Source organism: Poecilia reticulata, chromosome 22, assembly GCF_904066995.2.
Source record: "Poecilia reticulata chromosome 22, P_reticulata-male-v2, whole genome shotgun sequence".
NCBI lineage: Eukaryota > Metazoa > Chordata > Actinopteri > Cyprinodontiformes > Poeciliidae > Poecilia > Poecilia reticulata.
In genome coordinates, this window is record NC_088851.1 from 21,612,844 (window position 1) to 21,628,598 (window position 15,755).

Below are 15,755 nucleotides of genomic sequence, written 5' to 3' on the forward strand. Positions count from 1 at the left end.
TTTTTTAACTGAAATGTTTCCTTGTTGGCACTGTCTCTCTAACCACAGGAATTATGATGTACGACAAGCCTTGAGTTCTGCTCAAAGCACCAGTAAGCGACTTTATAATCAGGAACTGAATACAGAGACTGTAGGCTGTGATGAATTTTTCATGAAGTTTTGCAAGTGTCTAAAATCAACTAAAGGTCTGACAAATGTGTCTGAATGATGCTTTGGTGCTAAATACTAATGTTGCAGGTGACCATATACAGTTGTATTTTCTTGTGATGTTGAGCCATAAATTATTTTAATGTTCCTGGATTTCGGGTGATGGATACATTTGGAACAATGTTTAGTCTGACCTGAAGGTATAATTTATTTAATTTTCAGTATCTTTTTTTAGTTGCATTACAAACCTTTAGACAGTGTTATTCTCTTGTGCTATGAAATCTAACATGTATTTCTAATCAGATTTTTTATTCTAATGTTCTAAGAGTTGGTACATGGACATCCAAAATCTAATGAGTAAATTTGAGTTTGACACTTTGAATATGGATTATTTTTTCTTGCATCCTCTATCATCTTAAATGCTCTCGGATGTTGAACTGTTATTGTGGAGTAGGTATGTAGTTTGTCCATGCAGGCTGCAGCTCCATGTCTCCATCTAGTGGAATGATGGTCAAAGTACAGCAGTCTCCTCATCTACTTAAACTGGCAATTTTTCACTACACTTGATGTTCTTGAAACAACGTACTTACATTGTACGTACAACGTACAATAGTGCTTTCTTTCTGTTATCTAACGTAAATAGAAAATGTTTTATTGTGAATAGTTGGCACATGGACATTAAAAATGCCCCACCTCATGTGGACACCACAAAGATCTGTCACAACATCAGCCTGACAGTCTGAGACCTGCCCTCTCATAGAAATCAGTGGAAGTGCATTACACTGGAAAGTGTTTAGTTGATTGAGTTGAGTTTTAAATGAAAGTGTATGAAAGGTATCAGCGGATAGCAAGACCAAGAAAAATCCATTTGAAAAGTTCCCACCTTTATTGTGACCCATTAACTGCACAACTGTCTCAATTAATAGTGAAGAATACCATGAAGAAGTGCAGAAACTTGTGCAACATTGTCCACACATGTCCCTTCACAATGGATTAAAATCTATAAATTGGTGTGTAGAGGACTATACAGAAGTGTTATCCCTGGAATCTGACAGATTTGGAGTGTTTTTGAAAAGAACATTGGGAAATCATTGCCACTACCCACTTCATAAAGAAGACAATGTTGTATTTCAAAAGGCCTTCTGCACTTCAAGCAGAAAAACAACTTTGGGAATGTTGTTCAACAACTTTCTTTGCTTTTCCTCCTACCCAGTTTTCTTCCTTCACTGGAGACAAACAAATTCCTGCAAGCAGCTTGTCAGTGTCACAATCTTTTTGGTTCACATCTCGAGTGGTGAGTGTCGTCTTCTTCAACACATGACTAAGAAACTTTAAATTTGCTCTGCTTTAGGTTGTAGGCTGTTTTTTGGTTGATTCCGATTCAAGGAGAAAACACTTCTTTTTATTTTAACACACTGTATTGTTTTTTCTATTCTGAAGAGGAATGTAGAGGATTACTAAAATATGGAATAACTTAACAAATCATGGGAATTTTTTTCTTTATAAAGCTGATTAATGTTTCTAACATCTTGAACTCAACCTTTGGTTTCACTATAAAACTCAGAAACAAAAACTTCCTGTTGACTCTGTTAAGATCCAATAGTGCAAAATGCAAATTCTTGCAATTTTTTTGACTGGTCTTAAGATTTTGATCAGGAGTGTATTACGTGGATTCTTAAAAATATACTGCATATGCTGAAAGTTTATGATAGTTTTATAAGAAATAGAACATCATTTTAGTTAATGACTCTGAGATAAACAACAACTACAGAGCCCTGGAAACAACCGTTGAGAACAGAATGCTGCAAAACCGCATCAACTACAAAACAGGAGGAACAAGTTTTCAATTAAATATTTCCTTGTTGGCGTTAACTCTCTAACTATGATGAACTAACTACAGATATTTTAGGCTGTGATTAATTTATTCATAAAGTTTTACAAAATGTCTAAAATCAAAAAAGTCTGACAAATGCTGATGATGCTTTGGTGGTAAATACACTTTACTCCCATATTTTCTGGTGATGTTGACCCATAAATGAGTTTAGTGTTCCTGGATTCCAGGTAACAGATACAGCAATGTTTAGTCTGAAGGTATAATTTATTTCATTATCAGTACATTATATTCATTGCATAACAAAACTTTAGACAGCGTTATCTTCTTGCTCTTTGAAATCTAACATTTATTTCTAGTCAGATTTTCTGTTATAAAGTCACCCAACGTATTTTGAGTAAATTTGAGTTTGATACTTTGAACATGGATAAAATACTTTCAGATGCTGAACTGAGTTATTGTGGAGTAGGTATTTCAGTTTGCCCATGCAGGATGCAGCTCCATGGCGTCATCTAGTGGACTAATGGTTGAAGTACAGCAGTCTGTACTTAACTCTTAACTGACTTAATTCAGCTAAGACTGATTTGTGTTTCCCCTGCAGAATAAAAAAGAAACTGTGTGAGCTGATGTGGATGGAAATTCAACAGCATGGATCAGAAAAGTGAAAGGTCAGATGATCATCTCTTGCTCCTCACAGCTTTTATTTCATACTCAGTTCATATAAAGAAATACAACAAAACAATAAACTCCTAGTATTTAACACATTTTTACATCTTTATTTAACAAACAGGTTACAGAAGTTTTAAAGTACAGTTAAAATTGTTTAAATGACATTTTTATTTTTAAATGTGTTAAGCTTAGCTGATGACTGTGATATTCATTTTCATGTCTGAAACCATTAATGTGCCACCCAGAATAAAGTAGTGATAACAGTTTGCGTTAACAAGGTAAAGATATATTAGTCCAGTAAGGAAGACAAAAGTGGAAGATTGTTGTCTAACAGGAAGTAACTTGGAGAACCAAAACCAGAAATTAAAAGAGCTCTCTTTAATTACTAATATAATTTTTGAATGCTGGCAATATTATTTTTGTTTTTGTTTTGTTTTTTTTGGGGGGGGGGGGGTTATCTGTAAAGTATATTTAGCGTCAGATATTCCATTGCATCTAAATCTGGGGTACTACACCAGTTTTATCTGTAAATTCTACATTTGGAAAGATGGAATATCCCATATTCCATCTTTACACTAGAATCTCATTCAACACTTGTTTTTTATTCAGGACTCATCAGTGGTCAAAACTTGAATCCAGTGATGTCTCCCCCACATCATCACTGAACCCGTCAAAGGGAGACATCACTGGATTCAGCAGTGATTTGTCCAAAGACGGATCAGACCAACCTTCATCCTCAGACAGGTGAGCTGATTGTAACTGTGTAAAATTTAATTAACATGCACCTATATGGGCTGATTAATTTATTGCTTTTATGAATTTTTGACACTTTCAGAACACTTTTATTTAACAATTTGACAATTATTCTGTTTTTAAACCATCTTACATAAAACTTATTTACCAATATTTATTTTGTCTCTAAAATCTTTAATGAGTCTACAGTTAAATGTGATTGTCTCTCCACTGTCTCCTCATAAGATGTGTAACACGACACAATCGGCCTGTTTCATTTTCCAACAACTTTATTTTTTAATCAGGATCCATCAGGAGCCCAGCTGTGTATCCTTCAGGAGTGATTTTTCCAAGGACAGGGTTCCTAACTTTAACTCAGAGGTTCCTTCTCCAGAGAGGTGAGCTGTCTTTATTTTTTCATGTATGCTGAATTAGTGGGTCATTTCCTGCTAGTATGTTTGTCACATGAGCTGACTCTTTTAAAAGACTTCTTTATGTTCATGTGTGAAATTGTTTTGTGTTAAGTTTCTACAAACAGTAAAAGCGTAAAGAATGAAGGTTGTTTAGGAGTCCTGCAAAATCAAGTTTTACATTTTTGATCTGTTTGATCTTGGGCCTCAAAAAGTAATCTGTGACCCTAAAGAAGTACAGTTTTCAGTCATTTATTGTTTCCAGGGACACACAATCCACCAATCACTATGATCAGGAGTGATCAATGATTATTTTTGAACTAAAACTGATAGGAAAAACCCATTGTAAAGAACATTAAACTCCTTTTGAAGCGAAGCATCAACTTAGTCAGTCTTAGTTCTTATTTTTGTCAGAAGTCTAACTTTGATATGGACAAATCCATTGATCCATGACAAACTTTCATTTGACAATTTGCTCATTATTTTGCTTTTAAACCATCTTACTTACTCTTACTTAATCTAACTCTTATTTACCAATATTTATTTTGTCTCAGAAATCTTTAATGAGTCTGCAGTTCAATGCAGTCCACTGTCTCCTCATAAGACGTGTAACACAATACAATCGGCTTGTTTCATTAAGCAGATCAATAACTGATGTTTAATGATCAACTGAATTTAACTACGTTGTATGAAAACTTCAGCTGACTTTCATCTAATGTGACTGTTTGATTGGGTTGTATTACAATGTTTTAGAATGTTTACATGAAAGGACAGGGGATTGGTATATTCTGGAAATTCTGGCTCTCACTGATATTTATGACAAAAAACAAATTGAGAATCCAACAAGCAGTGAAACGTTTTTAGTTATGAACCGGGTCGCATAAATATTAAAAAATGTGATGATTATGAAGTTATTTTACAGCTAGATTTTTTTGAATGCAAGCTTAACTTAATGACTTTCATTTTCAAGTTGTTAGGCATTTATATAATTGATTCTGACAACTTTTTATTTAAATCAGGATCCATCAGGAGCCCAGCTGTGTGTCTTTCAGAAGTGATTTTTCCAAGGACAGGGTTCCTAACTTTAGCTCAGAGGTTCCTTCTCCAGAGAGGTGAGCTGTCTTTATTATTTCATGTATGCTGATTTAGTGGGTCATTTCCTACTAGTATGTTTATCACATGAGCTGACTCTTTTAAAAGACTTCTTTATGTTCATGTGTGAAATTGTTTTGTGTTAAGTTTCTACAAACAGTAAAAGCATAAAGAATGAAGGTTGTTTAGGAGTCCTGCAAAATCATATGTTACATTTTTGATCTGGTTGATCTTGGGCCTCAAAGTAATCTGTGACCCTAAAGAAGTACACTTTTCAGTCATTTATTGTGCAGGGGCACACAATCCACCAATCACTATGATCAGGAGTGATCAATGATTATGTTTGAACTAACATTGAAAAAAAACATTATAAAGAACATTAAGTTCAATTTACATCAGACAATTTGTATCTTTGTAGGAAGGCAAAATCTGACATTGTGAAATATATTGATGCATGCAAACTTGTTAAACTTAATACAGTTTCACCTGAAGGTCATCTTGGGTCTATAAACAATCTTTCTTTCTGGACAGGAAGATATAGATTCCTAATACATTTCTGAGCACAGACACAATGATGAGCATCTGCCAATGTCATTAGGATACAGAAGTGAGATAGTCAACATTGTGGAAGTAGTATTAAGACTGAACTTTGCAGAGTTTTAGTACAGCTGATGGTGTTATGATAGTTAATCACCTGTTCTTATATTTTATTCTGAAAATTCAAACAGGATTAATTCATGGAGCTTTACATTGTGATTGTTTTTTGTGGTCAGATAATGTGAGTTAATTCTTTATGATTTCTGTGCAGATTGGATGAGCAGAGCTCAGATGTTCCCAGTGACCAGTCTGAACAGCACACTGGAGAACAGCTGGACTCTACATTTAAGGTTTGTACATCTACAACTGCTTTGTGTTAGTCCTGTTAAAGTACATGAGACCACTGTTTCATCAGTTTTTCCAATGTAAAGTTTGGTACCACAATTTTAGTCTGATGATTAATTTATTTATTCATTTGTTCCAGCTGCTGAAGGAAAAGATTGTAACTTATGTGAATGGCGAGCTAAAGACAATCCAGGATGTCCTGGAACCAAATAATACAGAAGGTTTGGATAGTCCGTGGGAGTTTGATGAGGAGTCAGACAACGAGGATGAAGAGCTGAACAAGAGCAACAAGGAGGCACTTTTAAAGATCACACTGAACTTCCTGAAGAAAATGAAGAAAAAGAATCTGGCAAATCGTCTGAAGAACAGTAAGAGAAGTTCTACAAATATTACACATGGTGAAGATGGTGGTGTCGATTCTAATGTGCATACTAACTCTAAATATCAAAAAATAAAGCAAAAGGATATTTTTATTGTTTCCTAAAGCTAGTTCAACTCTATACATAATCAAAAATGCTGACAAAAATGTTTTGGACAAAAGGTGTAACATCTTCAAGAAACAAGAAAGGATTTTAACTTTTCTTTCATTCAACAAGCACTTTAGACATTAACATGCAATATTTTATTAAAGACACAAGGGGTGGGACAACAAAGACTTTATATGCATTATTTAAAAACATGCAGAATTTTAATTAAACATTTATTTTTGTGTTTATTCAGAACTTTATACTGCAGTTTCCCAACATCAACTAAAATCATCTCTGAAGAAGAAGTTCCAGTCTGTGTTTGAGGGAATTCCTAAAGCAGGAAACCAAATGTTTCTAAACCAGATTTACACAGAGCTCTACATTACAGAGGGAGGAAGTAGAGAGGTCAATAAAGAACATGAGGTCAGACAGATTGAAATAGTGTCCATGAAGCCACAGAGACCAGAAACAACAATCAGAGAAGAAGAAATTTTTAAACTCCCACCTGGAAGAGTTGAACCAATCAGAACAGTGATGACACAGGGAGTGGCTGGCATTGGGAAAACAGTCCTAACACAGAAGTTCACTCTGGACTGGGCTGAAGATAAAACCAACCAGGACATTCAATTCATATTTCCATTCACATTCAGAGAGTTGAATCTGCTGAAGGACAAAAACTTCAGCCTGGTGGAACTTGTTCATCAATTCTTTACTGAAACCAAACAGATCAGCCAGTTTGACCAGTTCCAGGTTCTGTTTGTCCTTGATGGCCTGGATGAGTGTCGACTTCCACTGGACTTCACCAACAAGGAGATCCTGACTGATGTCACACAGTCTGCCTCAGTGGATGTTCTACTAACAAACCTCATCAGGGGGAAACTGCTTCCTTCAGCTCGCCTCTGGATAACTACAAGACCTGGAGCAGCCAATCAGATCCCTCCTGGGTGCATTGACATGGTAACAGAGGTCAGAGGATTTTCTGACCCACAGAAGGAGGAGTACTTCAGGAAAAGATTTTTAGATGAGGAGCAGGCCAAGAGGATCATTTCCCACATGAAGGGATCACAGAGTCTCCACATCATGTGCCACATTCCAGTCTTCTGCTGGATCACTGCTACAGTTCTGGAGGATGTGTTGAAACCTAAACATGGGGTGGAGTTACCAAACAGCCTCACTGAGATGTACATCCACTACCTGGTTGTTCATACCAAAGTGAAAACAACAAAGTACGACAAAGGGAAAGAGACTGATTCACCTTGGAGTACAGAGAGCAGGATGATGATTGAGTCTCTGGGGAAACTGGCTTTTGAGCAGCTGCAGAAAGGAAACCTGATCTTTTATGAAGATGACCTTGCAGCATGTGGCATAGACATCAGAGCAGCTTCAGTGTACTCAGGAGTTTTCACTGAGCTCTTTAAAGAGGAGAGAGGGCTGCACCAGGACAAGGTTTTTTGCTTTGTCCATCTGAGTGTTCAAGAGTTTCTGGCAGCTCTCTATGTCCATCTGACCTTCACCAAAGATGGTCATAATGTGATGGAACAAAAACAAGTATCTTCCAAGATTCTCACATTTTATAGCAAACCAAAACTAACAAATCTCCATCAGAGTGCCATTAATAAGACGATGAAAGATCCAAATGGACATCTGGACTTGTTCCTCCGCTTCCTTTTGGGTCTTTCAGTGCAGAGAAATGAGAGACTTCTGGAAGGTTTGGTGACACAAACAGGAAGTAACTCACAGACCAACCAGGAAACAATCCAGTTCATAAAGAAGAAGCTCAACAATTATTTGTCTGCAGAAAAAAGCATCACGCTCTTTCACTGCCTCAATGAACTGAATGATCACTCCCTGGTGGAGCAAGTCCAGAAAACTTTGAGCTCAGGGAATCTCTCCACAGATACTTTATCTCCGGCTCAGTGGTCAGCTCTGGTGTTCGTCTTACTGACATCAAAAAAAGATCTGGACATGTTTGACCTGAAGAAATATTCAGCTTCAAAGGAGGTTCTTCTAAAGCTGATGCCAGTGGTCAAAGCTTCCAACAAGGCTCTGTACGTATACTTTTAGTCAAACATATATATTTTCAAAATACATTTAATTCTGGCTAACAAAGTGAAATTTCTGTTAAAACAATTAAAAATTAACATCTTAATTTAAATTAATTTAAAATGCCATGACCATGTATTCATTATTTGTGTTCAATTTTATTAATGATGTTGCATCTATGGGTGAACCTCTGGTTTAACTGCAACAAAATCAACTCCAAAGTGATTATTTGATCATTATTAGTTTGTAGCTAAACAATAAGAGTGAATTTATAATAAGGTTGTGACTTGACTGCAGCCGCCCCCACATGTCAAAATATTATTGGGCAAGAAATTCAACCCCAAGTTTGTGTATTTGTGGGTGAATAGGAGAATGTGAGCTGAAATGTAAAAGCACTTTGAATGATCAGTATCACTAGAAAAGTGTTTCATAAGTTCAATCATAATCTTATGTGATTTAAAGATATGAACAATACCTTGTAGTTATAAAAAAAACCTAGTAAAAATAAGTCATCCAGGGGTTATTGGATCATTGATGCACTTCATTTACATTGTTTTCTTAGTACAGTATAATTTAAAAATATGTGCTAATAGATAAGTCACATTTTCCCATGTGAGATATTTTACACCATTACCACAATGACTCAATTCATAAGAAAGACATCATAATAAAGCAAAAACCATCCAATAGAATGTGGACATTTATTTTACTTTTTCAGTAAAATATTATTTTTTTTCAATGTTAATATTCTTATTTTTACCTTAAGGCTTGGTGGCTGTGACCTCACAGAAGAGAGCTGCAGAGCTTTATCAAAAGTCCTCAGCTGCCCGTCCTCCAGTCTAAGAGAATTGGACCTGAGTAACAACAACCTGGAGGATTCAGGAGTATCGGCTCTAGTAGAAGGACTGAAGAGTCCAGATTGCAAACTAGAAACTCTGAGGTCAGAATCACAACTTGCCAAGAAACATTATTTGTCCCATCTATATTTCTTCTACTAGGTGTTTAAAAAAAAAAATTATTTACTTACTTAACACATAACTCTCTCTCATCCATATCTTCTGTAAATTTAAAGTCATACTTTAAAATATTATCTATCTACATTTACTGTGTCTACCTTATTCCTATACTTGATACTTTGCATGAGTTGTGCTCAATCTGCAGAGCAGAATGTAAACAAAAGATCTGCTGTAAAAATTAACCAGGTAAAAACATATGGAGCTAAAACAGTCTCATTTGTGACTCTTGTGCATTTATTAATCTTGATCTGTGCATTTGTGAATTATGATGTAACATTAATTTTTATACATTAAATGGCAAAATACAAACATACCTACACCATCATCTTTATACACACATCATTGAGCTTTGGTTCTAGGGTTACAGTCAGTAAAATGCAAATGATAATCTCCCAGTGTGGAACCAGTCTTGTAGCTGTAATATTCTGAAGACATGAAAATAATATAAGCTCATACTGATGTGGAGATTTCTATGCTTTTAATTCTGCTGAGAGCACAGCAGAATTAAATACTAAGCTGAATGTGCATCTTATATGGGCCTATTTTAATGGTAGGTTTTGCATGCAGTCTAGTATGAAAATATCAGAATGTCAGGCACTGATATATGTGTATTAATATTATAAAATGATTCAACTACAATATAATGTATAAAACCTGATGATGTTAGTTGTAGCCCAACCACATAATTCATTTTAAGAGTTTCCTTCTTGGGCTTTTTGTTTAAAAGGGGAATAGATATCCAGGGATCAAATAAAAAAAATTGGCCACATTAATATTTATCCTTCATTTATTGAAAAGCAGTGAAAACTGAATGAACATATTTGTTTTACTCTGAGTAGATCGAGAGCAGAACTTCAGGAAAGCTTCTTAGGTCCTTTCCACTGCAGCGTTCCTCAGTGTAGTATACACATTGTCTCAATTTTCTGACCAAGGAAATTGTTGTTTTTTAATGTAAAACAATAAAGATGTTTTCACCACTGATGTAAGAATGACATGGTACAAGAAATGAATGAGAAAACTGAGAAAGAAAACAGAGGTTTTTACTCAGTGTGTTCAGACCTTAAATCCTCATATAATATGAAGGAGAAGATAAAGCAACTTTATAGCATATTTTAACAGCAAAGTGATTCAAACTGCATGAAAACATAAAACATCAAAGAACATGACATAAAAGTAGAAATACTGACTAATTAACAAAGATGTTCCCCTTATTATTAGAAATTGAAAGCAACACCAAACAGATTAACATTTCTTCTTGATTTAAAGGAACTAAATGTTGCAGCTTTTTTGCAGTTTTCTTTAAATTTATAGATTTTAGGAGCATAACTGAATACTGCCTCTTTGTAAGGCTATTACTAGCATCTAATCACACCTTAATGTTCATCTATTTTTCAACTAACAAAACATGGATTTCAATCATAACCTGCAGAACATCACTATTTTCTTAGGAATATCTATTTTATCCTCATTTTATCATAGCTACTGTAATGTGATCATCTTTAAATAATTAGTTTTTTCTTTAGTTTGTCAGGCTGTCTATTAACAGAAGAGGCCGGTTCTCATCTGGCTGAAGCACTGGGCCCCGACTCCCGTCTGAGAGAATTGGATCTGCGCTATAATCATCTAGGATCCTTAGGGGAAAAGATTCTGACCAATAAAAGATCAGAATCCAAACTGGAGACTCTCATCAGGTATGGCCATAGAGATCCACTGAAGATCAAGTACAGGTGTATTAATTTGGTGTTTAGTCTTCCGTTTATTCACCTCTTGTTCATATATAAAATAGGGCTAATATACCTAATATAATACAAGAATTAGGTTATTTGTCAAACACAAACAATGAAATATGTCCTTTTAATTTTTTTGCGTTTTTGTTTTTTGTGGAAAGCAAAGTTATTGCTAAATTTGTTTCATTCTGACATATCTAGGCCTGTCACGATCAATTTTGCTGGACGATTAATTGTCTAAAATTAATCGGATGGATGGATGGATGGATGGATTAATTGTCTAAAAAATTATTGCGATAAACGATAATATTGTTTCAAGACCTTTTGACACTGATTTAATGGAAATGACTAATAATGCATGCGATTTCCTGATAGATACACCTTATTTTCAAAAGAACACATAACACTGGAAAATAAACTAAATAAAACAACCAAACACAAAAATAAAATGGATTCTCAGTCTCCATTAACAAAAACGTACTTGAATAAAAACTAGACAACATAAAGCCGAAGTAGAAATAAATACTGCATTCAACCAAAAGAGTGCAGACTATGAAGTCTGTATACTATATTGGCCTTCAGTAATCACTAGATTTAAATAGAGAAGATGGGCACATCCGACTACCTAATGCAATAGTTCACACTACACAATTTTTTGCCCCCGTTTTCTCCTTATGACAATCCTAGAACGTTGGCTGACCTAAGATTGTCGCTGGTGATTTCGTAACCGATCATCCGATGTGTGGTGTGTTACGGTAGATCGTCGTGGCCGTTCCGATCTAAATCAGGGGTTTTCCCCGACTGGGAGCTTAACGCAGCCCGTTGAATGTGACAGGTAGCCAATCAGAAAGCGCGGATTCTTCTCCGTGCTTTCTGAGGGGAAATTACGGAGGGAAATTACGGAGTGGAATCCCAAACAGCTGACACGGCGCAACCCCAAGTCCAGCGGACATTGGAGATGATTTGCGGTATCATTAATGTTTATTCAACATTTCGTGCAAAGAATATAGAAATGACAAGGGAGGGGAGGAGTTAGAGCCAAATTGCTACCTCAGTTGATAAACTCGGTAAGTTTTCAGCTGTTCTTCGTTAACGTGACATAAATAGGTTATGATTTTCATTCCGTCAGGACTTTACGCTGACTCTAGCCATGCATCACAGGTAGATTCTAGTAAAGCATTGATTAATGCCTGATTTTAAAATTAGTTAACTGGACTTGTAACCATTATTTTGTGCCCACGTGGCTGGACACCACACGGCACGACGAACCCGATCGAACCGTTATACCTAAGATTTCTGTCGGCTAATGTGTGTCTCAGGTTTTGGAAATGGGCCGACAACTCCTGTAATGTGCGCTGGACATTAGACTAAGGAAATGAGGAAGGGAGGGTCAGTGGAGAGCACCGGAGCTGAACCTTTTTTCATTCAGTGTTATCAACAGAAAGAAAAAAGGCCGGAAGAGACGATAAAGACGATAATTAAAATGAGGTCGATAGGTTTAATTTATCGTCCGATTAATTGATTTATCGTTGATCGCGACAGGTCTAGACATATCAATACGTTACATTGTTATTTCAGAAATTCAGTTTCATTATTTCCTCCTCAAGTCTTTTGTGTTTACTTACAGTCTCTAAAACAGCTGATCTACTTTAAAATTACAATTTCAGGTTCCAAAACAATACTGCTTTGACATTCATAAACATAACTCTTGCATCTCTTAGAAACATAAACCACAGAAAACTACAAAGTAATGTAGCAACCACAAGACATAATGTATTGTGTATTCAAATCTTGTTCATATTTTCTCAGTGGAAACTAATCTGTGTCCAAGACCCTCCATTAATATCATTGTTTGAATGATGAATTGATGGCCTAACATTCAAACCCTGTTCCCTATATTTTTTTTGCTGTAGATTGAGACCTGCAGGAACAAAATGGTTGAAACTTGGTTTGAGAAAATGTAAGTATCCGACTAGAATGCAACATGCATCCACATTCAAGCTGTCTGATCTCTTATTTCTGGAGTCCAAGAGTCAAAAATAATTACTAATTGCAGGTGGATTGTGGTTCTTCCCTCTTCTTTAGATATCTGTCAACTCAGAATTGACACAAACACAGTCGGAAAAGATCTCAAACTATCTGACAAAAACAGAAGGATAACAAACGGGGAAGTGGACATGCCATTTCCTGATGATCCAGCGAGATTTGATTATCCTCAGCTACTATGTGAAGATAAACTGGACGGTCGCCATTCCTGGGAGGTCAAATGGAGAGGAGTGGTTTTCATATCCGTCAGTTACAAAGGAATTAAGAGGAAAGGAGACAGTGATGACTGTGTGTTAGGAGGGAACAGTCAGTCCTGGAGTCTGGGCTACTCTGATGGGGATGGTTACTCTGTCTGGCACAATAATGAAAAAATACCCTGCACGCCCACAGCGGTCACTGAAAGAGTAGCAGTGTATGTAGACTATGAAGCTGGCATTCTGTCCTTTTACAACAGATCCTCTGACAAACTGATCCACCTCCACACCTTCAACACCAAGTTTACAGAACCTCTTTATGCTGGGTTTGCATTATGGAGTCCCGGTTCCACTGTGTTGCTGTGAAGTCTCATCCTGTCAAAGAAACACCTTATAGCTAATGATGATAAAGTCCAAACATCATCATTGTTGTACTTCAAACACATTTGTTTAAAATTAAAGATGCATTTTTTTATTTTTGAGTATAAAAGTCTGTCCCGAAGCTTTATCAATAGGTTATTTTTAACAGAAATCTGAGTGTTTTATTTTCTGTGTAATAGATATCTTTCTTGGGTTTCCTTTAGACAATAAAATCCAAAGAATGGAGGGTAGATGTTGCTTCAGTAGAAAAACTAGAGTCTAGATTCAATTCTTAATATGTATAAAGCGGTTTCCTAATTATTATTCTGTGAAGAAATTATTTGTTCGCTGGAGTCTCAACTCCCAGAAAAATGCCATGTTTAAACAAACTTCCATGTAACAGATCTCCCAGTAATGATGTAAGAAGGAATTCATGAGTTTGTGTGTAAACAAAACTTCAGGTTTTCTTTCAGAATGTTTAGTTTTTATAGATAAAATTGTAGTGTTTTTTAAAAGTAACATTTTTATCTGTTATTTGGTATGCTACATTTTGAGTCAATCATTTGATTTACATGTTTTTATTGTTATTGTAATTATTGATGATATGTGGTAATTTTTACTGGGATGTATTGGAACGAATGTTGCGGCTGTTATGCAGTCGTTCATTTAATCGAACATGTGATGTAATTACATAAAAAATATCTTAGTGCTATTAATCAGAAAGGAGGACTTTCTCCTCTCTAAGTGTCTTCACTTTCTCTATGGTTGCTGTTACTGGGAGGTCAAATAAAAAGGGGATGGGTATTTTCCTTATAGTGAGTTTTTTTAATCAAAAAAATATCATAGATTTTTAATTAAAGTGCTCCTTGTCAGGATTATACGGAGCACATATATTTTCTGGCTCCATATCTATATGTTGGGGTTTCTGTTGTAAAATTCATCTGTGAAGTTTAATCTTAAAACAGTGTTTAATGTACTTACTGGTTTTCTGTTTATTCATATAATACTGTCATTAAACTGTGTTCCAGCAAAATAATTGTCAATCTTTCCTACCATCCTCTGCTCTCAACAGATCCTCACCCACTGCAGCCAAACGAAACACTTACAGCAGGGAGCTATACAGCTCACAAATCCTTCTGTGTTACATTCACTTTCACTCAGACATCTTTTTTAAACAGCAAGTCATACGACATATGTTAATACAGACTACAATTAGTGACTGCTAATTATGGCTTTGTTGAAGCACTAACTACTGAATTAAAAAATGATTCCTCACAATGACCCAATGCTTGAGTAGGACATCAAGTGGTTCATAAAATTAAGTGCAGCCAAGATGTGTTGATTATTTAACTATTTCCACCAATTTTTATAACCCCTATATACATTTAACTTATAATCTGTGCAATGAAACACTTAAATATTGCTGCTGCGTTCATGAGATGTGTTATTAATACACTCATATAGACTTTATACAGAACTGGTGTAGTTTAATGTTATTTTTAGGATTTTGGCAAACTATGTTTTGAGGTTCTCAATTGATTCTCTACAAAATACACAACGTTTACACTAACTCTCAAAGCAACTAATAACAGCAACCGAAGCAGCTTAGTCTGAGAAAGAAACTCTAATGAGGTTCTCACAAATGATTTATATGTCGTAATCAATCAGGTGATTTGTGCAACATCTGAAGCACTTAACTGCATCAAAGTCACTCAGGTGAAGTCAACGTCTGTTACCAAATGATGCAGGTGGTTTAGTAACTGTAAGAGACCAGACTTTTAAAAAGGTGCTCAAAAATGACACAAAAAAAACAAATACAAAATTAACTAAACCAATAAAACCTATAAAACAAAGCTAACTTATCTGAAGGATGAAAAACTGAATCTAAGACTAACCAAAACACTAAAGAGAAACAGTAATTTCAGTAAAGATGCTCAAATCAAGAATAAATGAACACGAGGAACAAAATGGCAAGAGCTAAATAAAGAAATGATCAAAACATAAAACTTCTAACACCTATGAATCATCAATCATGACAAATATGTTTTAAAGATCAAGTCTTTCATGAAACAGGGGAGATATTATTCAAATTAATAAAAGCACTTGGCAGATGCAGCCTGGTTTGAGCAGGGAGGGTTT

General features: G+C 35.5%; 2 protein-coding genes across 4 annotated transcripts in view; both read left to right on the forward strand.

Annotated features, from left to right (window-relative positions):
- The window catches only part of LOC103458960 (NLR family CARD domain-containing protein 3-like), a 22,237-nt gene extending 20,796 nt beyond the window's left edge, over positions 1-1,441 (forward strand). For both annotated transcript variants that reach the window (XM_008400117.3, XM_081603128.1), the window contains one exon: positions 1,361-1,441. The gene's annotated coding sequence lies outside the window, so the exon portion shown is untranslated. The remainder of the gene's footprint in view (positions 1-1,360) is intronic.
- Positions 1,393-14,652, forward strand: LOC103458961 (NLR family CARD domain-containing protein 3-like). 2 transcript variants are annotated; one of them, XM_008400119.3, is made up of 12 exons: positions 1,393-1,441; positions 2,580-2,646; positions 3,257-3,391; positions 3,685-3,777; positions 4,809-4,901; positions 5,690-5,768; positions 5,903-6,131; positions 6,484-8,278; positions 9,040-9,213; positions 10,813-10,980; positions 12,930-12,976; positions 13,102-14,652. In XM_008400119.3, the coding sequence occupies exons 2-12, from the start codon at positions 2,627-2,629 to the stop codon at positions 13,620-13,622; spliced, it is 3,354 nt and encodes a 1,117-aa protein (XP_008398341.1). In that variant the 5' UTR covers positions 1,393-1,441; positions 2,580-2,626; the 3' UTR covers positions 13,623-14,652. The 2 variants fall into 2 exon arrangements, with proteins under 2 accessions (XP_008398341.1, XP_081459253.1); XM_081603127.1 differs by lacking the exon at positions 3,685-3,777.
- Positions 14,653-15,755: the final 1,103 nt, after the last annotated feature.

Excerpts from the sequence above, each read along its gene's own strand:
- LOC103458961 (XM_008400119.3), top strand. The coding sequence starts at position 2,627 with ATGGATCAGAAAAGTGAAAG. Across the intron at positions 3,778-4,808 it reads GAGGTTCCTTCTCCAGAGAG|GATCCATCAGGAGCCCAGCT; the intron begins GTGAGCTGTCTT and ends TATTTAAATCAG. Across the intron at positions 10,981-12,929 it reads AAACTGGAGACTCTCATCAG|ATTGAGACCTGCAGGAACAA; the intron begins GTATGGCCATAG and ends TTTTTGCTGTAG.